This window comes from Capricornis sumatraensis, chromosome 5, assembly GCF_032405125.1.
Source record: "Capricornis sumatraensis isolate serow.1 chromosome 5, serow.2, whole genome shotgun sequence".
In the NCBI taxonomy this organism is placed as follows: domain Eukaryota; kingdom Metazoa; phylum Chordata; class Mammalia; order Artiodactyla; family Bovidae; genus Capricornis; species Capricornis sumatraensis.
This window is the reverse complement of record NC_091073.1, coordinates 101,604,843-101,630,561: the sequence shown is the minus strand read 5'-3', so window position 1 is coordinate 101,630,561 and position 25,719 is coordinate 101,604,843. Positions and strand designations below refer to the sequence as shown.

The 25,719-nt window shown below is 40.3% G+C and overlaps 1 protein-coding gene and 1 pseudogene across 1 annotated transcript in view; both read right to left on the bottom strand.

Moving 5' to 3' along the window:
• EXOC4 (exocyst complex component 4) overlaps positions 1–10,130 on the bottom strand; it is an 816,431-nt gene extending 806,301 nt beyond the window's left edge. Inside the window, exon 1 of the mRNA XM_068972655.1 lies at positions 10,043–10,130. Coding sequence (XP_068828756.1) covers positions 10,043–10,128 — 86 coding nt within the window. The 5' untranslated portion in view covers positions 10,129–10,130. The remainder of the gene's footprint in view (positions 1–10,042) is intronic.
• A 9,125-nt stretch (positions 10,131–19,255) lies between these two features.
• LOC138079738 (large ribosomal subunit protein uL18-like) lies at positions 19,256–22,106 on the bottom strand (annotated as a pseudogene).
• Positions 22,107–25,719: the final 3,613 nt, after the last annotated feature.

The window sequence follows — 25,719 nt, the reverse complement described above, 5'->3', positions numbered from 1 at the left end:
AGACGGCAGCCCACCACACTCCCCCGTCCCTGGGATTCTCCAGGCAAGAACACTGGAGTGGGTTGCCATTTCCTTCTCCAATGCAGGAAAGTGAAAAGTGAAAGTGAAGTCGCTCAGTCGTGTCCTACTCTTAGCGACCCCATGGACTGCAGCCTACCAGGCTCCTCCGTCCATGAAATTTTCCAGGCAAGAGTACTGGAGTGGGGTGCCATTGCCTTCTCCGCTGAGTAACATTAAGTACAAACTAAAGTGATGGAAAGAGAGGTTACTAAGACTATGAACTTGAACCAAACAAGTTTCAAACTGGTCTTCAAAGCCTGTTATGTGAGGCAGCGTCCTTTGATAAGATGAATCTACCAAGGCTTCCAACGAACTGTGAAAACGAGAGACCCTCATCCTAATTCTGAGTTTTGTCAGAAAAAAAGATCACACATTAAATACATGTGATGTGTATCACTATATAATCACATAAGACATGACGTCGTCACTCAAAGCATAACCAAATGTAACACTTTTAAATCGGATTTTATTATATTCAATTAGACACTGCAACTACTTCTTAATTATGTTTTATTAGATCCCACAAAATACAAGACAATCCCACCCCGACTGATGGATCTTCACAATGACAAGTTCCTCTGAAAAAATTTTCTGAGGCATAAAAACATCCCTTAATTCACTCCAAAGAAACTCACTTCATATCAAGTGACAGTAAACAATTTCTGCTTTAAAGTCAATTGAAAATTCACGGGCGTCTTGCTTCAGACAGCACTTAGGGCCAATTACCACACCCGACGCATGCATTTTTTGTATTTCAATTAATTCGGTTATATAACCCACACTTCTGGGGACCAAAAACAGTAAACTTGCAGCCAACAGAGAAGGCCATTACCAAAATTAAGTAGAATCACTCTTAACAAAGTCTGCAATAGTCAAGGGTTGACAAAGTCAACTTAAAATCTTCCCTACCCTTAGTGAACCTAACTCCACCTCTCTTCCACTCCCACTTTAAGCATCACATCCTTAAAGCATCGTCTTCAGTCATCTCATTTTTCACCTCCAGTGGAATGCCTTTGTTAGTACAACACAGTACGGTATTTGATCATTTTAAACGTGTAGGCTATTTCCTAATGAGGAGTTTCTTGTGAATTCCTCAGAAACAGTGTTTTATTTATTTATATTAACGTATATGTTTATATTAACATATTATACGCTGATAGGCTAGTTTGGAAATTCTGGGTTACACAAATTGAAGCAGGTTTCGTAACCACATTCATTTTCAGGAGACTTTAATATGTTAATGTTCAAGGTGCCTCTGGGAAGGGAGTGTTTGGGTGGGGACGGAGTGAACAGAACATGAATATATTATGCAGCATTTCTGCAATTTATTAACCTACAGAACCTTGTCATTCCCACCAATCGCCACCCCCCGTCTCCCCAGCATATATATTATACACATACATGTTCATGTTTACGGAAATTTTCAAAACACGAACAGAAATTAAGGAACTCATCAAACTCAGCTTCAAAAATCAGCAGCACATTCCCATCATGTTTTGTCTATACCCTCACTGGCTCTAACCTTCTTCTGTATTATTTTGAAGCAAATCCTAGACATGATATTTTACTGGTTTATTTCAGTAAGTATCTCTTAAGAATAGTACTTTTCAAAAGATAGCCATACCATTATCTCAGCTAAAAACAAGTTAACAACACTACCTGGTTTCTTGTATCTTACTTTCCCAACTTACATCTTTAAGGGCTACTCAAAACTTTGATGAGTAGTGGACTCACCTGAGACTCCTATAAAACAGCAGATTCGGGTCAAGTGGTTCAGGTGGTACCGAAGATTCTGCATTTCTAACAAGCTCTTAAGCGATATTCTGAGTGTAAAACACTGTTTCTCGTAATATTCAGTGCAATGATAGTAAGTTTAGACAGCAAGTTTCCGATGGAAAAAAACACCTGAATTACATGCCACTGTATTTTTTGAAAGGGTTTTATAAAAATTTTTTAAAGAATAAGTAAAAGTCATTAAAGGTTCTAAAGGTTCTCCTAAGGATCTTGAAATACGTTTCTTACCATGTCAAATGATACACAATTTTCCCTTATAACTTCCTGTTAAATGGGGGCTCCCTGGTTTTTCAAGGTGAAAAACACAAAGGACTGGCTACCATAAAGACCAAGGTCATAACTCATTCCATAGCTAGAAAGCCGTTAACAAAAATGTAAGGAACAGCAGAGTATAGGACCAGGGGGAGCAGAGCTCACCACTGCAAACCGAAAAACGCCAGCACAAGCTGAAACACCCCAGTGAAAACAAAAAAACCACCACCAACAGAAACATCGTAAGTACCATGCCGTCCAAAGAAAATACATTTACTAGCCACACTAGACCTCAGGTTAACAAACAATACCATCACAGGTATCAAATAAAAAAACTATATTTTAAAAAATAAACATATAAACAGATGCAAACTAGTTCCAAGGCATTTCTAAGAGTTCTGAAGGAAAAGCTCCTGAAAAAGAACTATATGAAGTTAATTTTAACTAAACACTCCACAAAATACTACAAAATCAGAAAGACCATCAGTGCTGAGGTACCTAGTTCACTTTCAGGCTACAGCTTTTTTTTAGAGCATCTTATGCTTCCTCTTTGAGCATAGACAACCCAAAATTTGGATTCAGGAAAATTAACCTTTTGAGATTTTTTTTTTTTTAATATGAAGCACTGATAGACTTCTGCTCCAGGACTGGATGAAATCATAGGAAACAGATTTACCTTCCCATCCAAAACAACAAACAAAAGATTTCAAAACCTTGGACATGAAAGCTGCTGGACTTTGCTGAGCACAGTCCTGGAGAAGAGAGCGCTAACCAGAGCACCCTGGAGACCTGTGGAGAAGCTTCCTAGAGTCTTCCCCCATGCATGTGTGGCAGAAAACGACTCCAGGCCACAATAAGAACCACCTGAAAGTACTTGCAAGAACAATGATCTGGAATCACACGGCCAGAGTGAAAAATCCCACCACTCACAGAGCACTATCTAGGTGGAGAACGAAGAAGGATTCTGCCAGAGTCTGAGATAAAATTGCCCTGAACTAAATGCTGCTTGGCTCCTGGTTGTTGTTTACTGACTAAGTCACATCTGACTCTTCCAACCACATGGCCTGGAGTCCACCAGGCTCCTCTGTCTATGGGATTTCCCAGGCAAGAATACTGGAGTGGGCTGCCATTTCCTTCTCTAGGGGATCTTCCTGACCTGGGGATTGAACCCCTGACTCCTGCATTGCAGGTGGACTCTTTACTGCTGAACCACAGGGGGGAAGCCAATTAGCAAAATCTAAAACAGGGCCTCAAAGGGCTACACTGTTTCTGAGTAAGTTAACCACATCCCAGAAAACAATGCTCACGAATATTTATGGGAAAACAAAGATATCCAACATGAGTACATAACAAGGTAAAAATCACAAAGTCTAGCATCCAAGAAGTGCAAGGCATATGAGGGGAGGGGAGATTAATCATCTGAAACGAACCCCAAAATGATGGCATGATAAAACTAGTAAACAAGAACACTTAAAGAGTTAACCTATATTCCATATGTTCAAGAAACTACAGGAAAGACTGAAAATATTTTTTTAAGACCCAAATTAAATCTCTGAAAGAGCAAAACCACAATCTAATAAAAATTACATTACATGGAATTAACCTCAGTATGGGAATTGCAGAAAAGATTAATAAAATTTAACACACAGCAAGAGAAACCATATCCAAAAAAAAAGGAAACCCACCTAGGAAAAAAAAGACCAAAAAATAAAAAGAGAAAGACAGCATCAGTACTCAGGGAGCTGTGGGACGACAGGAAGTGTCTTAAACTACTTAGAGGTAAATCTGACAGACAACACGTGGACTTACACTTGAAATCTACAAAGAAACTGCGGAGAGGAATTGAGTGAAGAGAGATAATACTGTTTACGGATCAGAAGACATATTGTTGAGGTCAATTCTCCCATATGAATCAGGACATTCAAAGAAATCCTAACCAAAATCCCAGTGGGTTTATTTTAGAAATTGACTGGCTAATTTGGACATGGAAATGCAAAGAACCTAGAAGAGCCAAAATTAACTTTCAAAAAGTAGAAGAGAGCTGGAAAGCTTATGTTACCTGTCTGCAAGACTTACAAAGGCAGAAATCAGGACTGTGCAGCACTGTCATTAAGATAAACAGACTAGAGGGTCAAAAAATAGATCCACACACTGGCCGCCCGATTTTCGATAAAGGTACAAAAGAAATTCAAGGGAAAAAAATAGTCTTTTAAACAAGTGGTGTTGGGAACAACAGGGTATCCTTACAAAAAAGCTGAACTGGAAAAAAAAATTAACAAGGATGCCGGGAGTGTCTATCTTGACATGGGTAGTGATTACAAAAGCAAAAATTGTCATATATTTAATATTTGTGCACTTTACTATATGTATATATACCCTAAAAATGGAGACAGTAAAGTTATAAGTTTAACACACAGAGTATGATATCATAATCTTTTTTTTTTTACTATTTCTATCTATTCATCCAACATTTCATACAGAGAGATAGACACACAGAGAAAGGGAGAGACAGAGATCTGAAAATCGGTTCAGCTAATACTAGTGATGGTAACTTAAGGAAATAAGTTTGGAATAATATTTTTTTACTTTCATCTGCAGTTTTCTGCATTTCCATTGTTTGATTACTTTACAATGAGTATGTACCATTTGTATAACAATGCAATGATTTTTAAAAGCTTAAAGAAAATTTATTAACAACGGTTAATTCTAGGTGAAGAGAATATGAGTAATTTATATTTCTCTATCATTTTCTATATTTTTTAATCCCCCCAGTTAAATATTTATACAAATACAAAGATATAATATTTATACCATTTTTGTTATGCCAAAAATATGTTAACTTTGTTATAACTACAACTATTAAACCTCTGTATGTACCTGGACAGGATCTACATGAAAACCTTAAAAACAACAACAGTATTTTGAGAAACAGGAGTTTTAGACAATGTTTCTCTTTATTTTTTTTAACAAGTTTGTGTGATACAATTTTTATAAAGAAAATGGGAAAAGTTGCAATGACAAGCATGCGTAAAAAGAGAACAGAAAGCACAGAACGTTGGTGAAGACCTCACATATATACAACAACGGAGAAAAGATCATCTTTTCAACAAATGATGTGAGAACTGAACATTCACAACAAAAATCAGTCTAGACAGAGATCTTATAGCTTTCACAAAAATTAACTCAAAATGAATATGAGATCTAAATATCAAACACCTAGAAGTTAGCAAAGAAGAAAACTGAGATGACCTGGGGTACAGCAGTGACTTTTTAGCTAAATCAAAGACATGATCCATGAAAGAAACAAGTGACAGCTGGATTTTACTAAGATGAAAAACTGCTGATCATATCACCCAACATTAAACAGCCTGGATGGGAGAGGAGGTTGGAGAAGGGTGGTGGTGGTGTAGTTGCTCAGTCGTGTCCAACCGTTTGTGACCAAATGGACTGTGACCCGCCAGGTTCCTCTGTCCATGGGGTTTTCCAGGCGAGAATACTGGAGCGGGTTGCCATGCCCTCCTCCAGGGGATCTTCAAAACCCAGGGATCGAATCTAGGTCTCCCACACTGCAGATGGATTCTTTACCATCTCAGACACCAGGGAAGCTCAAGAATACTGGAGTGGATTGCCAAGCCCTCCTCCAAGGGATCTTCCCAACCCAGGGATCAAACCCAGGTCTGCCGGCATTGCAGGCGGATTCTTGACCGCTGAGCCACGAGTGAAGCCGACAATCTCCAGGGCTCTGCTCCAGTGACCTTTCCTGCCACAGTGTGTGTCATGGACCTCAAAGCTCTTTGTTCAAAGCTCTAACCAAAACGTGGACTCCTGCAGCAAAGTGTACTTTGAATTAAATACAGGGGTGACCAAAATACTCTGAAGAGGAAGGGGCTTTATCAGGGGTCTACAATAAAGGATTTTCTAAGGGTCTGAAATTCCAACTTCTGTGAAGACATAAAAGTTGATGACAGTGTGCTCCTCTTACTGCCTTCAGACCTCCCTGCCATCTGTAAGCAGTGTCTGTCCACAAAAGCTCTGCTCTGAGGTTTCAAGGAGGGCTCCTCCAGTCACAGCTGAAGTTTGTCTTCCCAATTAAGCCAGCTATTAAAGGCCAACTTATAAAAAGAAGAGAGTCAACACTTAATTGGGAAGTAAATCACCTAACAGTAAGTGGTAGACACATTTCCCAATTAAAAATCTGACAAGACCTCACAAAAATAAAATAGCATCTCCAAAATGCCATCTTGCTTGTTTCCGGTTTAGAAAGGCTGCCTGCCCCAACTTCACACCAAGCAAAAGGTTAGGGGGAAAAAGATCAATAAAAAAGTAGGAAATGCTGTGTCTGCGTGTGTCTGTAAAACTGTCCCAGTTGTACATCAGCAAGTAATCAGGTCCACCCGATTACTTTCATTTTAAAGGGTCAGGGGCAAGACTTAAAAAGCTGTGGTTAACAGCAGCTTCCAAAATCAATCCTAAACACTGTCTCCTCATCAAAGCCCCGCCTCATGAAAGAACAATCTCTTTTGTTAAACCCCAGAGTCCACCCTCTGAATCATCTGGCCATCCTGAAATGGTTTTTTTCAGTATTTTGTAAATGGTAAAGAATTGCACTTATGAGTCTCAAAGCACTTAAATAACCCATCCACCAAATGTAATCCCTCCATTACAATTACACTGTATTTTTTTACATCATTTTGACTTTTAAATGCCTTAAAGTGATGCATTATCACACTAGCAAAATAGTCACCGTTTAATTACTTGGTATCATGGCTGCAAATAGTGATGAGCCTTGGGTATTCCCCATGTCTATTCTCACACTGTCCTCAGGTCAAACCCTCATCCCCCTACAGTCTTTTTCCAGTTAAAAGGTGCTTCTAACAATAAATGGTGTTCCAACTAATAGGAATAGTACGAGAATATAAAGCGCTATGTTAATACATAATGGAGCACAGAAATGATACTTTTTACATATCAGAGCAGGAGAACTGAAGGAGAATTTTTAACATTCACTATTCAAAAGAGGAAAACAACTGCTCATTGATAGAAAAAGATAAAGCTAAACTAATCAAACTCTTCAAAGGACAATGGACTCTATCACTCACAAGCCATTTATTTTGTGACAAACTGACAGGTCCAAGGAAGGCTGAAAGAGAACTGGCGTGTACCAGAGACATCTTCAGGGATGTTCAGATTTTATAAACATGAGTCTAAAATGGTTTTCCTCTTTGAGGCTTGTTGCCAAAGCAACCAGGAAAGCTACAGTCTTTGAGAGAGAATTTGAAAAGAGGTTAAGGATAAGAGGAGGTAATCAAAGTTTCATGTGAGGAATTTACAATCATGAATACAATGTTCAAGAAGAGTAACAGGAAGAATACAAATTGAACAGATAGACAAAGCAGCAACTTAGGAGTCACAGAACAATCTACTAACAAGAGATATGAATCCTCATTCTTTTTATTCCCAATTTATTGAGATATACATGACATACAACATTGTAATTATTTAAGGTATACAACATAATGATTTGAGATATACGTATACTGCAAAATGATTATCCCAATAAGTTAGCATCCATCACCACTAATTTTTCCTTGTGATGAGAACTTTTAAGAGCTACTCTCTTATCAACTACTTTCCTCTCTGCTCTTCCCTCAATTACGCCCCCGAAACTCCCCCATCCCAAATACCAGAGTAAAACTACCATTTTCCTCTCATTCGCTGCTATTATTTATGAAATGGAAACCACTGGCTGTTTCAGAGCACATCAGGGATGAAACAAGGAATTAGCAACACCCAAATCTTCACTCCAACACCAAAATTTCCCTGTGACTCACAGAAATGTTGAAATACTCTGAGACCAGTAACATCCAGTCTTAAACAAGGTCCTACATAACCATGAACTCCAATCCTTACTAACCTCGCCCAGGATGCTGGATCTGGACACTCCAATATAGCATGCTGGTAACAGATTATAATAACGTAAAAATGTTATTCAAGCGATCTGAGGTGGCCAAGGATAGGGAAGAAAAATGAGTTAACAATATACAACAGAAGTCAGAGTAAAAAATGTCCAGGTCCAAATCACAGTGGTGATGTGAAGGGAACAGAGAGAAATAAGAGACACATGGACAACCACCAAATTATATCCATAACACCCAGCAGATCCCCCCTGAAGAACATACAGGCACAGTCAACCAAAGGCAACATATGTTTCCAATCAGTATCAGTTAAAAAAAAAAAGCTTTAGTTTGATATAAAGGTTTTTTTCAAATAAAGGCCATTTTGGGTAAACTTAAATGACTTAAGAAAACTGATATACAAAAAAAAAAAAAAAAGAAATGAGCAAAGACTACAAAATCATAAATACCTGAGAAGGCACATTTGTATATACTGCTATCTTCCCTAATCCCCACTCCACTTTTGTTGAAAATAACTGCTCCTTCTAGATTTCCAGCACATTTCATCTGTCTCTTCTAGCCTTATGTCACGTTGTTACTTACATATTTTATCCCTCAAGTAGTCTGTACTCTCAAGGGTACCATCATGTCAAATTCATCTTTGCAAAACTCGGGGCATTCACTCATTCATTCAACAAATATTTACTAACTACATAGTAAGTGCCAGGCTCTACAACACACTGACACTAAACTCGTACTGTTTAAATGAATGTTGACTATAAAGCAAAAATAAAAACAAGTTCAAAAAGGAATCCAAATAAATTCATGTATTATAGTTCCACAGGAATGAAGCTGGGAAACTAAAAATAATCTACTTGGAGTTTTAGTATCATGATAAACATTTACACTACTTGTGTTTTGTCTTGGCAAGACTGGGTCCACAAGAAAACTGCATGTTCTCTGTATGACCTACCAAGTGTATTACATATTTCCATACAGAGAATTATCCTCTTAATCCTAAAGAAAGTTTAGTAATAATGATTCCATATGTCACAATCTTACTTTCAGAGAAGCCTAAATACCCTTGAGATGGGTCTTTATCAGTCCATGATGGGGTGGGCTGTTTTAAATTTTAGATCTGTTCATTCATTCAAATGTCTACTAACTACCAGATACTGTTGAGCCTGGGTTTTTAAAAGGTTATCAGAAGCCCTCCAAAAACTCAACCAGAAGCTTAGCTTAGGTGGAGGAAAGGGGGAGGGAGATGTTTCATTTTATGAAAAATACATGGGTTGAAATTCATATGCTAACAGCATTTTAACGTGTCGTAATACATTTCGTTCAGCTTGCTTTTAGCCACTCCCTATATCATCCTTAGAGGGATTTGAATGAATTCTCCACTCTTACTATAATCTACGTTAAGAAAAAGTGGCCCCTAGAAGATCGACACTCCTACTCCCACCATACAGAGTCTGGAAAAATGATATGCATAGAGGATAACTTGAATTTTGTTTTGCTTTTTAAGGACTAGATCGGAATACGAAGGCAGAACAAAAATCAGTACGGATGTGTGCCTTCAAATCCACAACTCTTCAGGTGGTTGGAGGTGTTCAACGTGTGAAAACAAAATCTGCAATTCGTGTCAGACGTCTCCGGACGTCAGGGCCTGACACCCAGAAGTCCAGGGAACAAGGTGCCTTCCACAGCGAGCGATGCTTAAGACAATGAATCAATACATGTGTGAGTAAGTGGACACACCTGGCTGTCTCTACCAAACCCCAAAGACCGTGCTTTCAGGGCCCGGGGACCCTAGTGGAAAGCTCTGGCAGTAAATTAGACAAACACTGAGAGGCCAGGCTCCTCCCTCTGGCCCAACCCCAGAGAAAAAGTGAGAACTGCGGGGGCCCTTGGGAGGGGCTGGGGGGAGGCAAGGAGGGAAGGGAGGGCTCGGCAGGGTGGAACCCAGCTAACCCTTCTCCCTTCCAAAGCGGACATCGAGCCGCTGCCCCCTGTCCCCTGCCCCTGCCTCCCGCCTCCCTCACCTGATCACAGAGATGAGCAGCCCCGAGGGGTCTTTGCTTTTGCTGACTGTGCTTCTGTATTTCCCACCAGCTCCTTCTGCCGCCATCTTGGTGCAAGGGGGAGAGCGGGTGGGCTGGAAGGAACCAAGTGCAAACTCTGTAATTGACCTCTCTGGAGAATGCACCAATGGGAAAGGGGAAGTCCAAAGTCACAGAACTGGATAACCCAATCGCTGAAGAGAGGAGGCGGGACGTAGGAAGTAAGTTTCAGGCCCCCCACGCGCGCTCTAAGCACTCTGGGAATTGTAGTTTTCTTCCGCGGTTCCAGGGCGCGCAGGAAAACTAAGCCAGTTGCGATTTGGTGAAATCTTCTAATATCTTCATTGATATTTATTCTGATCTTTAGTTTTTCCCCCAGTTTTATTGTTTTTAGAATTGTATTAGTTTTTAAATTATATTTATCTGACGATGCCAAAGTGCGTACATGGGGTGTGTAGAGTCTGTCCTTGATGTCTGTATGACAGAAGTTTTTACTTTAAGAACAAGTGGTTTTTTAAAAATCCAATAAAATGCGAAAATGGATAGATACAGAAATTCTTTTCTTTAGTATTATCTAAAAATAAATGCTTATGTATTAGCTTAATGTGTGAATTCAGTTATTTTGTTATTTCCGGACAATTCTAAAAAACATGCAAGGAGTAACACACAAATAGATATTGATAAAGAAAACGGAAAAACCGAGAAGCAAAACTGACCAGCTTGCAGATTCCTTTTCTTCTCAAGCTAAATAAAATATAGCTGGCAATAATGCACAACTGTGCTTTCTTAACATTTTTACTGGTAAGTTTTCATATGTCCTGCATCTGGCTCAACTGGCTTAGTCATAAATTAAGTAGATGAAATGAACAGAACAAGATTAGCATAAGAATGGAAAGAGCATAAATTGAGGAGGGAAGGTAGTGAGTGATCTGCTTAGTAGCAGTAGAGATGAAAGAACTTCAGAGATGAATAGAAAGCAGACAGAGAGGTCCTGGAGCTGTGAAATAGCCAGCACAGAGCACCTCCAGTACTTTGATTAGGCAGGTATCAGCTGGCAGAGGTTCACAGTGATTTTATGAAATAACTTGCAGATACACCCACACATGCATATACATATTTTTTTAAGTGTTCATTACCTTCAGCTCAATAATTCCAGTTCTAGGGATTCTGATTCTAGAGAAATAGAGATACAGAACAAAATGTTAAAATTTTTAAAACAACATAGATGTATTAAATAAATTACAGAACATCCACACAAGAATATAACATGTAGCCACTGGAAATCATAATTTTAGTGGTTTTTAATGAAGAAAACATGTTCGTGATGTACTTGCAAAAAGCACATTATAAAATTAAAGAATGCATGTATGTGAAAAGGGGTAATTGAGCCTAGTGCCTAAGGATGTGGGCAGTAAGAAGGGGAAAAAAAAATCATCTCAGTTGAAACAGAAAAAGCTTTAGACAGAATCGAAAAACATTTTAATGATGAAATGCTCAGAAAACTGGAAGTAGGACGGAATTTATTCAATACAATAAAAGTTGTTCATTAAAAAAAAACACAGCTAATGCTCAAAGGTCAAAAACTTTCCAGCCATGATCAGGTACAAGCCAAAGATGCCCACTTTGCCACTTCTATTCAGTGAAGTACTGAAAAGTCTAGCCAAAACAATTAGGCAAGTAAAAAATAAAAGGCATTCAAATTAGAAAGGAAGAAGTATGTGTAGACAACGTGGTTGACATATAGAAATCCTAAAGAATTTTTTTAAAACTATTAGAGCTAATAAATTAATTCAGCAAGGCTGCAGGATACAATATCAAAACAAAAATATCAATAGTATTTTTAGACACTAGCTATATGAACAATCCAAAAAGGAAATTAACAATTCCATTTACAATAGCATCAAAAAAAGATAAAATATTAAATAATGAATTTAACCAAAGAGATGAAAGACTTACACAGTGAAAACTACAAAACCTTGCTGAAAGAAATTAAAGAAGATGTAAATAAATGGAAAGACATCCTGTGAGCATGGGTTGGAAGAATTAATATCATTAATATGTCAATACTCCCTAAAGCTATCTACGAATTCAGTGCAATCCTTATGAGAATTCCAATAGTCTTTCTGCAGCATTGGAAAACCTGATCCTAAAATTTAAATACAAGGAATTTACTCTATGGCAAAGAACCTCAAAGAGCCAAAAAGAATCTAGAAAAAACTGTGGTATGATATGTGTATATGATTGAGGTATCAACAAAATGTGCTGCTGCTGCTGCTAAGTCTCTTCAGTTGTGTCTGACTCTGTGTGACCCCATAGACGGCAGCCCACTAGGCTCCTCTGTCCCTGGGATTCTCCAGACAAGAATACTGGAGTGGGTTGCCATTTCCTTCTCTAATAACAAAATGTGACATATCAACATCCAGTGGAATATTATTCAACCATAAATGGAAATGAAATACTAATGCATGATACATCATTAATGAAACTTGAAAACAATATACTAAGTGAAAGAAGCCAGACACAAAAGGCTGCACAGTGTATGATTCCATTTATTTAAAAAAAAAAAAAAACACGTAGATTAGAGGAACTCATACAAACAGAAAGCAGATGGGTGATTCGGAGGGGTTGAGAGGAGGTGGGAATGGAGAACGACTGCTTTATAGACACAGGGGTCCTTGTGGTTCACTCCCAGCCCTTCACATGCTTGTTAGATTATCTTAGTGTGTGCATGCTCAGTTGTCTCCGACTCTTTGCAACCCCATGAACTGTAGTGCACCAGGCTCCTCTGTCCATAGGACTTTCCAGGCAAGCATGCTGGAGTGAGTTGGCATTTCCTCCTCCAAAGGATCTTCCCGACCCAGGGATCAAACCGGAGTCTCCAGTGTCTTCTGCATCGGCAGGCAGATTTTTTACCACTGTGCCACCAGAGATGCAGACTGTCTTCGGTGAGTTACTTAATCTTTCTGGGCATGAGTTTCCTTATCTATAAAGCATATGATTATAGAACTTCTATTAGACAATTATAGTAAAACTGTGACATATACATGATCAGCACTTTGTAAATAGTACATGAACCATGAACTTCCAGATATTCAAGCTGGATTTAGAAAAGGCAGAGGAACCAGAGATCAAATTGCCAACATCTGCTGGATCATCGAAAAAGCAAGAGAGTTCCAGAAAAACATCTATTTCTGCTTTATTGACTATGCCAAAGCCTTTGACTGTTCAGTTCAGTTGCTCAGTCGTGTCTGACTCTTTGCAACACCATGAACCGCAGCACGCCAGACCTCCCTGTCCATCACCAACTCCCGGAGTCCATCCAAACCCATGTCCATTGAGTCAGTGATGTCATCCAACCATCCCATCCTCTGTCGTCCCCTTCTCCTCCTGCCCTCAATCTTTCCCAGCATCAGGGTCTTTTCAAATCCATCAGCTCTTCATATCAGGTAGCCAAAGTATTGGAATTTCAGCTTCAGCATCAGACCTTCCAATGAATATTCAGGACTAATTTCCTTTAGGATGGACTAGTTGGACCTCCTTGCAGTCCAAGGGACTCTCTAGAGTCTTCTCCAACATCACAGTTCAAAAGCATCAATTCCTCGGTGCTCAGCTTTCTTTATAGTCCAACTCACATCCATACATGGCCACTAGAAAAACCATAGCCTTGACTAGACGGAACTTTGTTGGCAAAGTAATGTCTCTACTTTTCAATATGCTGTCTAGGTTGGTCATAACTTTCCTTCCAAGGAGTAAGCACCTTTTAATTTCATGGCTGCAATCACCATCTGCAGTGATTTTGGAGCCCAGAAAAATAAAGTCAGCCACTGTTGCCACTGTTTCCCCATCTATTTGCCATGAAGTGATGGGACCGGATGCCATGACTGTGTAGATCACAATAAACTGTGGAAAATTCTGAAAGGGATGGGAATACCAGACCATCTGACCTGCCTCTTCAGAAACCTATATGCAGGTCAGGAAGCAACAGTTAGAACTGGACGTGGAACAACAGACTGGTTCCAAATAGGAAAAAGAGTATGTCAAGGCTGTATATTGTCACCCTGCTTATTTAACTTATATGCAGAGTACATCATGAGAAACACTGGGCTGGAAGAAGCACAAACTGGAATCAAGATTGCCAGGAGAAATATCAATAACCTCAGATATGCAGATGATGCCACCCTTATGGCAGAAAGTGAAGAAGAACTAAAGAGCCTCTTGATGAAAGTGAAAGAGGAGAGTGAAAAAGTTGGCTTAAAGCTCAAAATTCAGAAAACGAAGATCATGGCATCTTGTCCCATTACTTCATGGCAAATAGATGGGGAAACAGTGGAAACAGTGACAGACTTTATTTTTCTGGGCTCCAAAATCACTGCAGATGGTGACTGCAGCGTGAAATTAAAAGATGCTTACTCCTTAGAAGGAAAGTTATGACCAACCTAGATAGCATATTAAAAAGCAGAGACATTACTTTGCCAACAAAGGTCCACCTAGTCAAGGATATGGTTTTTCCAAGTAGTCAAGTATGGATGTGAGAGCTGGACTATAAAGAAAGCTGAGTGCCAAAGAATTGATGCTTTTGAACTGTGATGTTGGAGAAGCCTCTGGTAAGTCCCTTGGACTGCAAGGAGATCCAACCAGTCCATCCTAAAGGAAATCAGTCCTGAATATTCATTGGAAGGACTTATGTTGAAGCTGAAACTCCAATACTTTGGTTACCTGATGTGAAGAACTGACTCATTTGAAAAGACCCTGATGCTGGGAAAGATTGAAGGCAGGAGAAGGGTTGGATGGCATGAGAAATATCAATAACCCCAGATATGCAGATGACACCACCCTTATGGCATGAGGATGAGATGGTTGGATGGCATCACTGACTCAATGAACATGAGTTGAATAAACTCTGGGAGTTGGTGATGGACAGGAAGGCCTGGCGTGCTGCAGTCCATGGGGTCGCAAAGAGTTGGACACGACTGAGCGACTGAACTGAACTGAACTGGGTATTACAAAGTTGTTTTGAGGAGCAATAAAAAGGTAATTTTTCATTATTTTTAACACTTTACTGTGTTTTCCAAATTTTATCTGAATAGGCATTGCTTTTATAAGCAGAACTTTTAAAGAAAATGTTGAAAAAAAAAAGCAAGAATTAGATAAGCATCAAAAATGATAGGCTACTTTCATCACATACTGCAAATGCAATTACATGATAATTAAATCAACACACCCCAATTAAACCTTCATTCAATACATTGTTTTCACAGGAAACCTTTGTACCATTGTACTTTTCATCTTCAGGTGACAACCACACCTTTTCTCATTGCTTCTATCCTAGGTGATCTTCTAAACTAATTCTAAACTTGCACTAAACTGTTAACAATGGGGAAAAATTTAGGGGAAGGCACAGTGTGTCTGCTCGTTTGTAACATTCAACCTTCACCGCAAATTCCCAAACTCACCAGGCTACTTGGACCAACTAAGGCTATGAACATCAAACTAATTTGATGGCATGGTAAAGAATCCTCCTGCAATACAGGAGATGCAGAAAACCTGGGGTTAGATTCCTGGGTTGGGAAGATCCCCTAGAGGAGGACATGGCAACCCACTCCAGTATTCTTGCCTGAAAGATCTCATGGACAGAGGCCTACAGTCCATGGAATCACAAAGAGTTGGACACGACTGAGCACGCTCATGCAAGCAAGGGATGTCACGATAGACTTCTCTGTGTGGAGGGGCTGACATGCTATACAGGAAAAGAAATGACCGTAAACCACAGCATTAATGCCCAAAGAACAAGAGCGTTTATGTTGCAGATGTTTCAGTGGGAAATAAGCAAGGAAGGCCAGGTTTCTACAGTGGTCTTCATGGTCTTCATAGGTGGGTTATAAGTAAACTTGACCTCCCCCACCCCCCCACACACAAAAAAAGAGTACAGACTTAAAACACCTAAGGAGGAGGTGAAGGGCCTTGTAGAACAGATTAAGGTACACCAAGTGAAGACATGCATCCTATGTTAAACGATTAATTTGAGTAAAACAAAGATTTCATAGAGAAAAAGTGGAGTCATGGGTGAAAAAATACATGGAGATCCGCTCAGAAAGGACCTTGAACCCCACGGCCAGGCATCGGATATGTTTGTGCAGTGAAGGTGAGGAGCAGTGTATGCTCAGGTCTTGTTTTATGCTGTCTATTATATTGTAAACCAGAGCAGACTGTTTCTTATTATTACATTTGTAAATATACCCAGAGGCTCTTAAAGCCACGGGAACATCCAATTAAATTAAAAAGCTTTGACCTCTTTGAATGAGAGGCTCTATATAAATCCAAGGTATTGATATTCTTATTATGGCGGATAAATGAAATGTATGAGTGAGGCTAGCTCAGCAGCAGAATGGTTTCCCTGAGATTCATAAAAAAAGTAATAATAATGCCAGACCTGAGTCTGTGCAGGACACCCAGCTCAGATCCAAGGGATTTTAAAAAAGAGTGTCTCATAATATTAGCCATGTGGGCAGAACTCTGAAAAAGGAGCTATTCATGCCCCTATCAACATTGCCTGCTCACCCAAGATATAAAAAAAAGTGCTTTAGGCATGGCTGAGTAAATCAAGGCAGAGCACATAGATTATAAACTGAAGGCAAAAGTCAATGATGCTTTCAGCATGAAAGAAGAAACTATTTTATTTATACAGGATTGGAATTTTATATCAGCTTTTTCAATTACTTTGGTTTAAATAAATCTTACATAAATATAAGCTTAGATTAAGATATACACATGTTGTATTGTGTTTGAAGGAAAAGAGTATAAGTAGATCACAGTAGGCCATGTCTCTCCCTGGTTGCTTTTGTTTTTTGTATTCTCCATACCTGGTTTAAGCCTGTGTTGTCTGATTTGGAATTGTGGCTTAATTCAAGTTGCATTTAAGTTTCTGACTGTTTTAGGAAATGGACCAAAAGTGATTTTTTTTTAATTTAAGTTGATTTTTGATATTTTATTTAATTAATGATCTTGGTCACTCCGTGGGGGCAAACAGGGTCTTAGTTCTCCAAGCAGGGTAGAAGTTGTGCCCCCTGTAGTGGAAGCGTGGAGTCTTAACCACTGAACCACCAGGGAAGTCCTAGTATTTTCAATTATAAAGGACAGCCTTGTTGAAAGAGGAGTGACCTTTGTTTCTGTGGGATACAGCCTGAAGGCTTATAGCTAAGGCAGCAGCTGCCCACCAGCTTCTCTCTAGATTCCATCAGTCAAGAAGCACCAAATGCATAGGGTGTTACAGGCACCACGTGAGTCAGATACCTTTGGCTGGGTGTCCCCTGAAGATCTCCAATCAACACCATCAACTGAACTTATTTTTCCTACCTTCTTTCTATCCTTGTTGGCTTCTTCTTCTGTGTTTCCTGTTTCAGTAAATGGCTCAAAAAAACTCTTGGCTGAAAAGATGACCTGCTACAGAATGGGAAAAAAAAATTTGCAAATCCTATATATCTGACAGGAGTTTAGTATCCAGAAAACATAAAAAGCTTTTATTACTCAGCAACAAAAAGGCAAATAATCCAATGTTTTCAATGAGCAAATTATCTGAATAGACGTTTTTCCAAAGGAGATATACAAATGGCGAACTCTCACAGGAAAAGATGCTCAACAAAATTAGTCATTAAGGAAATGCAAACAAAGACACCATGAGATACCACTTCACAACCACTAGGGTGGCTATAATTTAAGATTTTTTAAAACAGGAAAATCAGAAGTCTTGGCAGGTGTGTGGAGGAATGGAACCCTAGTGAGAATGGAACCTGTGAGAATATAAAATGGTGCGGCTGCCTGGTGCAACAGTTTGGTGGTTCCTCCAAAATTTAAATATAAAACGTTTAAATGTTCTGGACCTAAAGAGGGCCACATACCCTGTGAATCTATTGAATGGCACCAAACTGTACACATTAAAGTGGTTAATCTACTATTATAAATGTTACCCAAAAAGATGTCTATATCTAGCCTAGAGAGAGAGAGGGGAGACACATCACAGTAGAATTCTTTAAGTCTTCTTTCATCTGGTCGCCAAGTTCTATCAATTTCACCCGCACAATGTTTCTTAAATGTGTCCCCTTCTCAGCATTCCCACTCCCACTCTCTTGATTGGGTTTTTATCATCTCTCCTGTCAGCTGTTTCGATAGCTTCCCACTTGCTCCCCCCTCTTACACCACCTCTCTTCCAATCTACTTACCACACTAGTCACAATCTGTCAGTTCAGATTCATTGTGCACAGCATTTGTGACCCTGGCTGATATTAAACAGTTCTAAGAGGTTTTGTTTGTCAACAAATGACTTAGTCATCAAACTTTGCACTACAGATTAAAAAATTTTATTATGCACTATATCAAATAATTATGCACCATATCAAATCTATCACTCTATGAGTAGAAATTAAGGCTTTGTGTCATTTTCATATGTTGAAGTATTTCTTCAAATAAATCTCTCCTCTAAACAAACAAAAAAGGCAGGAATCTGATCTTTCTATTCCCACATGAAAAACCTCTAAGGTCTCCCATTGTCCAAAACATGATTCTTCATATTGTTTACTAGAGATCCAGTTCTAAAGTGTCTTTCCATCTTCCTTGTCAATTACTCCCCGTTGTACCCAACTCTCTAGCTATGACCCAAATATGCCAGGACCACTAGGCAACTCCTACCAGGTATTCTTAAATTTCTCTTTTTCCTAACTATTTGTACTCAGCCTAAAATGTCTTGGAGCCTAGATACCACATCTGTGAAAATGTGGTTACCTAGCTTCGGGTTTGTTGAGATACTCAGTGACTCAAGTGGTAAAGAATCTGCCTGCAATGCAGAAGACTGGGTTTGATCCCTAGGTCCCCTGGAGAAGGGAATGGCTACCCACTCCAGTATTCTTGCCTGGAGAATCCCGTGGACAGAGGAGCCTGATGGACTACAGTTCGTGGGGTCACAAAGAGTCAGACAAAACTGAGCAACTAACACTTTCACACTTTGAAAGACAGTAAGACGTGCTTGTAAGGAAGCTCAGCCTATGGTTATTTTTAAGAAAAAATGTTTTTCCATTCACCTGGTTAAAATTCTGCTTATTTTTTTTAGATTTGTGCAATAACTTTAATATTGACTTTATCTGAAAAATCTTGATAGAAAATTGTGGTTTGGTTTATCAACTCTCAGCAGGCTGTTCCTGAGCTCTAAGGAAGCTTCCCTTCTTCTGGACTACTCAGTCTTTCTTCTGGACAAGTGACATTTTAGAATTCTTTACCTCTTCTTTTTAACATTTTTTCTTAGGCTTCTTCTCATGCACTGGATTCTCTCATCTTGCAGGGTGAGCTTTCTTATGCTTTTCCTCCATCATGTCTGCAGTTACATTGCTCTCTACATATTGAGAGAACTGTTTCTTGTAAGCATCCTCATCTTCTTCATCCAGGAAACACACATAATTTGCGGTATTCTCCTCCATGATGTGTTTTGGTGTCCCTCCGCATTGAATTCTTTGCTTTCTGAATCATAACCAGGGAACCACATGGTACTATGAGGGATAGACAAGCCTCCATCGACAGCTCCTTTTCGGGCCCCCAAAACTTTCTTTCCAGTAGCAGTCCTGGCAATCCTAAAGGAGATCAACCCTGAATATTCATTGGAAGGACCGATGCTGAAGCTGAAGCTCCGATAGTTTGGCCACCTGATGTGAAGAGTCAACTCTTTGGAAAAGACACTGATGCGGGGTAAGACTGAGAGCAGAAGGAGAAGGGGGTAGCAGAGAATCAGCTAGTTAGATAGTATCACCAACTCAACGGACATGAATTTGAGCAATCTCTGGGAGATAGTGGAGGTCAGGGAAGCCTGGCGTGCTGCAGTCCACGGGGTTGCAAAGAGTCAGACATGACTTAGCAACTGAACAACGGCGATCCTGGCAAGCTCTGCATCCAAATAACAGGTGAAGACACCAGACTGACCATCAGTGTTTTCCACATTGTATTCATCTCTAGCCACCTCGACATGGCCTTCATAAATTTTGTCCACACCAAACCTATTAAGAAGACTGCTGGCCAGCAGCAAGCCACTGCAATATGCTGTGGCATCATTTGTCAGGTCAGCCTTCATACCACACTTTGGGAGTTCGTGAGCATAAACTGTACAAGCTGTCATATCTCCTTCTATATGGGCGTAAGCAATCTGACAAATGATATCCCTGTTGGTTACACGAACTATCATTCTATATTTGGGTATATGATACTTATTTTTAACTTGGATTACCAATTGTTTCTGAGCAGAGCAGTCACTTTTGCCCTCTCTCCATCTTCTGAATTTAACTTGGTATCTCTTGAAGTAGGGCTTCCTAGGTGGGTTAGTGGTAAAGAATCTGCCTGCCAATGCAGGAGATGTGAGTTCGATCCCTGGGTTGGGAAGATTCCCTGGAGAAGGAAATGGCAGCCCACCCCAGTATTCTTACCTGGAAAATCCCATGGACAGAGAAGCCTGGAGGGCTACAGTCCTTGTGGTTGCAAGGAGTTGGACCCAACTGAGTGACTCAGCACACTCTTGGTGGTGGTGGTTGAGTCGCTAAGTCGTGTCCGACTCTTGTGACCCCATAGACTATAGCCTGCCAGGCTCCTCTGTCCATGGGGTTTTCCAGGCAAGAATACTGAAGTGGGTTGGTATTTCCATCTCCAGGGGATCTTCCTGACCGAGGAATTGAACCCAGGTCTCCCGCACCGCAGGCAGATTCTTTACTGACTGAGCTATGAGAGGAGCCCAAGCACAGTCTTGAAGTAGGCCTTATGCTTGACAACTTTGATAAACCCGATTCTGCAAGTCAGAGCACCAAGTCCGTGGCTTGCCACGGAGCTGCAGAATTAGCACAGCTCTGGGGTGGTTTGGGGGTCAGTTCAGTTCAGTTGCTCAGTAGTGTCCAACACTTTGCGACCCCATGAATCGCAGCACGCCAGGCCTCCCTGTCCATCACCAACTCCCGGAGTTCACCCAGACTCATGTCCATTGAGTTGGTGATGCCGTCCAGCAATCTCATCCTCTGTCATCCCCTTTTCCTCCTGCCCCCAATCCCTCCCAACATCAGGGTCTTTTCCAATGAGTCAACTCTTCGCATGAGGTGGCCAAAGTATTGGAGTTTCAGCTTTAGCATCAGTCCTTCCAAAGAACACCCAGGACTGATCTCCTTTAGAATGGACTGGTTGGATCTCCTTGCAGTCCAAGGGACTCTCAAGAGTCTTCTCCAACACCATAGTTCAAAAGCATCAATTCTTCGGCGCTCAGCCTTCTTCACAGTCCAACTCTCACATCCATACATGACCACTGGAAAAACCATAGCCTTGACTAGACGGACCTTTGCTGACAAAGTAATGTCTCTGCTTTTTAATATACTGTCTAGATTGGTCATAACTCTCCTTCCAAGGAGTAAGCGTCTTTTAATTTCATGGCTGCAATCACCATCTGCAGTGATTTTGGAGCCCCAAAAAATAAAGTCTGACACTGTTTCCACTGTTTCCCCATCTACTCAGGGGGTAGCAAATTCTGCTTACATTTTAAGGCCAAAGGTTATTGTTGGAATCTGGCCTCAGTACACAGGTAATGGTTTAAAGCTTAGAGACAGAGCTCTGGGTGAAGCAGAAAGAAACATCTTTATGGCTTTGTCAGGCAAAGGGGGCCATAGTGGACTGATGCCCTTCAGACTGTGGGGTACACCCTTCAGACTGTGGGGTACGCCCTTAAGGCTGTGGGGTATGCCCTTCAGACTGTGGGGTACGCCCTTAAGGCTGTGGAATACGCCCTTCAGGCTGTGGAATACGCCCTTCAGGCTGTGGGGTATGCCCTTCAGACTGTGGGGTATGCCCTTAAGGCTGTGGGGTACGCCCTTCAGGCTGTGGGGTACGCCCTTCAGACTGTGGGGTACGCCCTTAAGGCTGTGGGGTACGCCCTTAAGGCGTAGGGCATGATCAGTTTGTAGACATTCTTCTGACAGTTGGTGCTGAGGTAATTGGGAATCAACATCAACCTTCTGGTTCCAACCAATCTGGGGTCCATGTGCTTGCGGGCAGCATACAGGTAACTTCTTCCACCTGGTGAGTGTCTGCAAGGGAGCTCAGAGGACGTGGCTCAGAATATTATCCACAGTCCTTGAGGAGGAACTAAAGGTCCTTGGCTCTGCTTAATGGCTGAGTATTTTTTTTTTTTTTATGGCTAAGTATTATTATTTGGTCTTGCCTGACTATTTTCCTTTCTTTCTGTATTTTCTTATTTCTCTGATTAAGTTTATCCTTTGACTAAAATTTTTCTGCAGACAAAAGGCAGGTGGAGGACATGCGTGGGGGTGTCTATTCTGAGAAGGCCGCCTAGGGTCCTGTCCATTACAAGGTCAGTAGCTCACCTGAGCACCTCGGCTCAACACGTGTACACACCACAGCTGCCTTAATTCTTGGTTAGTTATGACAAGAGAACATAGTGGTTTTAGAGGATGCGTTTGTTCCCTTTAGTCTTGTTCACTTGTTTGAATTCATTTTCAGACACTCAGTGGCTACCGCAGAGCAGGGACTCCATATTTGTTGAACTGAAGCCTCCTCTCTGCTGTATTATGTGATGAGGCTGAGGCTAAATCTTCCCAAAATACTTGATTTTAAGGGAAATTACACCAGAGAGGCTGGTAAAAGTCACTGCAGTCATCAAACTCATAACAAGTGATTCAAACACAGTATTTTCTTTAGCAATTTTAAAAAGACTTCACCATTTAGTTGAATTCATTCAAACTGAAGTTACCTTTGGGGAGCAATAACAAAAATAGAAACATTTTGATAGATTTATAGATTGTAATATCATCTTAATATGTACAATCAGAAGGAACATTAAAACAGAATCAGCACCACCATCTCATATCTGAAATTTTTCATATTGTCTGCAGTAAAATTCTCTAATGCGCTGTTTAAATTTTTCACATGTATAGGTAGAACTGTAGATAATACAAAAATCCATGTGCTTGTTCTGTAAAAATGCTTAGAGATGCTTATTGTGGAATGGGGCAATTACACAAAATATAAAAGTATTTGAATTACTATTTAATTACTTATCCGATCCTCTTTTTTGTCCTTAAATGGCTCAGCAGTGATGAGAAAACAAAGCAAACTTGTGCCAGTCAGTTATGTATTAATACTGATCCTGTCCATTCTGAGATTTCAAGCACAGGTTTCCCCCACTGTCCAGTTAGAGGGTTCCTATGAAACCACTTGTAAGTTAAACTGGCCTCAAGAGAAGAAGCAGTTACCTCTGGGAAGATCTTGTTAAGGGATGCACAGAATAAATCAAAATAAAGCACAAATCCATACAGACACAGTTCAGAGCTAAAGCAGCCTGATGCTAAGGTGCGGAGTATAATTTCTGGGGAAGGAGCTTGCCAGGGCCATTCTGCCTGCTCTGGGTCTGTGCTGCCTCTATAATGGCTTGCTGCAGAATGAACTCTGAATGCCTTTTTGCTTTTTGCCTTTTTTTTTTTTTCCATAAAAGTGAAAATCCTCTTCAAATTTCTCAGATACTGAACATAGGTGCCAATGTAGGTCTTTCACAAAAGGAAAGTGGTGTAAAGTGAACTTTCAAAAAACGAGGAATACCTGTATTAATGTCTCAAGAAATTCAAACACCCTGAAATGACATTTTTCATTGCAATGGGTTCTAGCTACAATAGCGTGATCAGCTTCAGCTTTTCTGAGAGGATTTTCAACCATCCTCAGGGATCATTTTATTATGAAAATGCCCTTTGATATCCAGAGATTGGAAAGCATCACATGGAAACCTGATTCACAGATGGGATCAATAATTTTGTATGGGTTGAACACCTATTGCATAGAGATGATCAGGTTGAATTGGTTCACTATAACTTGATTGCTGTTGTTGTTTAGTCACTAAGTCATGTCCAACTCTTTTGTGACCCCATGGACTGTAGCCCACCAGGCTCCTATGTTCATGGGATTTCCCAGGCAAGAACTGGAGTGGGTTGCCATTTCCTTCTCCAGGGCATCTTCCTGATCCAGGGATCAAACCCGCATCTCCTGCATTGCAGGGAGATTCTTTACCACTGAGCCACCAGGGAAGCCCCCATAATTTGATGACCTCTCCCAAATTAGCAGGCCTTTATTTGTCCTGTTTAATAAAACCCTTGCAAGGGAATTCCCTGGTGGAATGGTGGTTAAGAATCTACTTACTGGGCCAGATGAAGACCTTTAAAGTCCCTATGTACAATGAAGATGGCTGTGCGCGGCCCTGTGGTATAGAAACTGAAAACAGTACTAAGTGACAAAACATTTCTAATGTAATTTTCTCAGAATTTCACTAAATTTAAAAATGTGTAAGTCAATACTAAAATATATTTTTTATTCTAAAAAAAAAAGGGGGTCCATCAAATGCAGGGGACACAGGTACATCCCGAGTCTAGGAACTAAGATCCCACATGCCATGGGGCAATTAAGACCATGTGGCAAAACTACTGAGCCTCTGTGCTCTAGAGCCTATGTCTATAACAAGAGGAGCTTCCACAATGAGCAGCCTGTGAACCACAGCTAGAGAGTAGCCCCTGCTGCCTACAGCTAGAGAAAGCCACGCCCTGCAACTAAGACTCAGCATCATCAAAAATAAATAAATGATGATAATAACCCTGAAGAGATCTCTAGTCCTTCCCATTCCATTGCTTTCCTCTATTTCTTTGCATTGATCACTGAGGAAGGCTTTCTTATCTCTCCTTGCTCTTCTTTGGAACTCTGCATTCAAATGGGTATATCTTTCCCTTCTCCTTTGCCTTTAGCTTCTCTTCTTTTCAAAGCTATTTGTAAGGCCTCCTCAGACAACCATTTTGCTTTTTTGCATTTCTTTTTCTCGGGGATGGTCTTGATCACTGCCTCCTGTACAATGTCACGAACCTCCATTCATAGTTCTTCAGGCACTCTATCAGATCTAGTCCCTTGAATCTATTTGTCATTTCCACTGTGTAATAGTAAGGGACTTGATTTAGGTCATACCTGAATGGTCTAGTGGTTTTCCCTGCTTTCTTCAATTTAAGTCTGAATTTGGCAATAAGGAGTTCATGATCTGAGCCACAGTCAACTCATGATCTTCTTTTTGCTGACTGTATAGACCTTCTCCATCTTTGGCTGCAAAGAAAATTAGAAATACCAAGGGAACACTTCTTGCAAAGATGGGCACAATAAAGGACAGAAATGGTATGGACCTAACAGAAGATATTAAGAAGAGGTGGCAAGAATACACAGAAGAACTGTACAAAAAAAGATCTTCATGACTCAGATAACCACGATGGTATGATTACTCAGCTAGAGCCAGACATCTTGGAATGCGAAGTCAAAGGGGCCTTAGGAATCATCACCACGAACAAAGCTAGTAGAGGTGATGGAATTCCAGTTGAGCTATTTCAAATCCTAAAAGATAATTCTGTGAAAGTGCTACACTCAATATGCCAGCAAGTTTGGAAAACTCAGCAGTGGCCACAGGACTGGAAAAGGTCAGTTTTCATTCCAATCCCTAAGAAAGGCAATGCCAAAGAATGCACAATTGCACTCATCTCACACAGTAGCAAAGGGATGCTCAAATTCTCCAGGCCAGACTTCAACAGTACATGAACCGTGAACTTCCAGATGTTCAA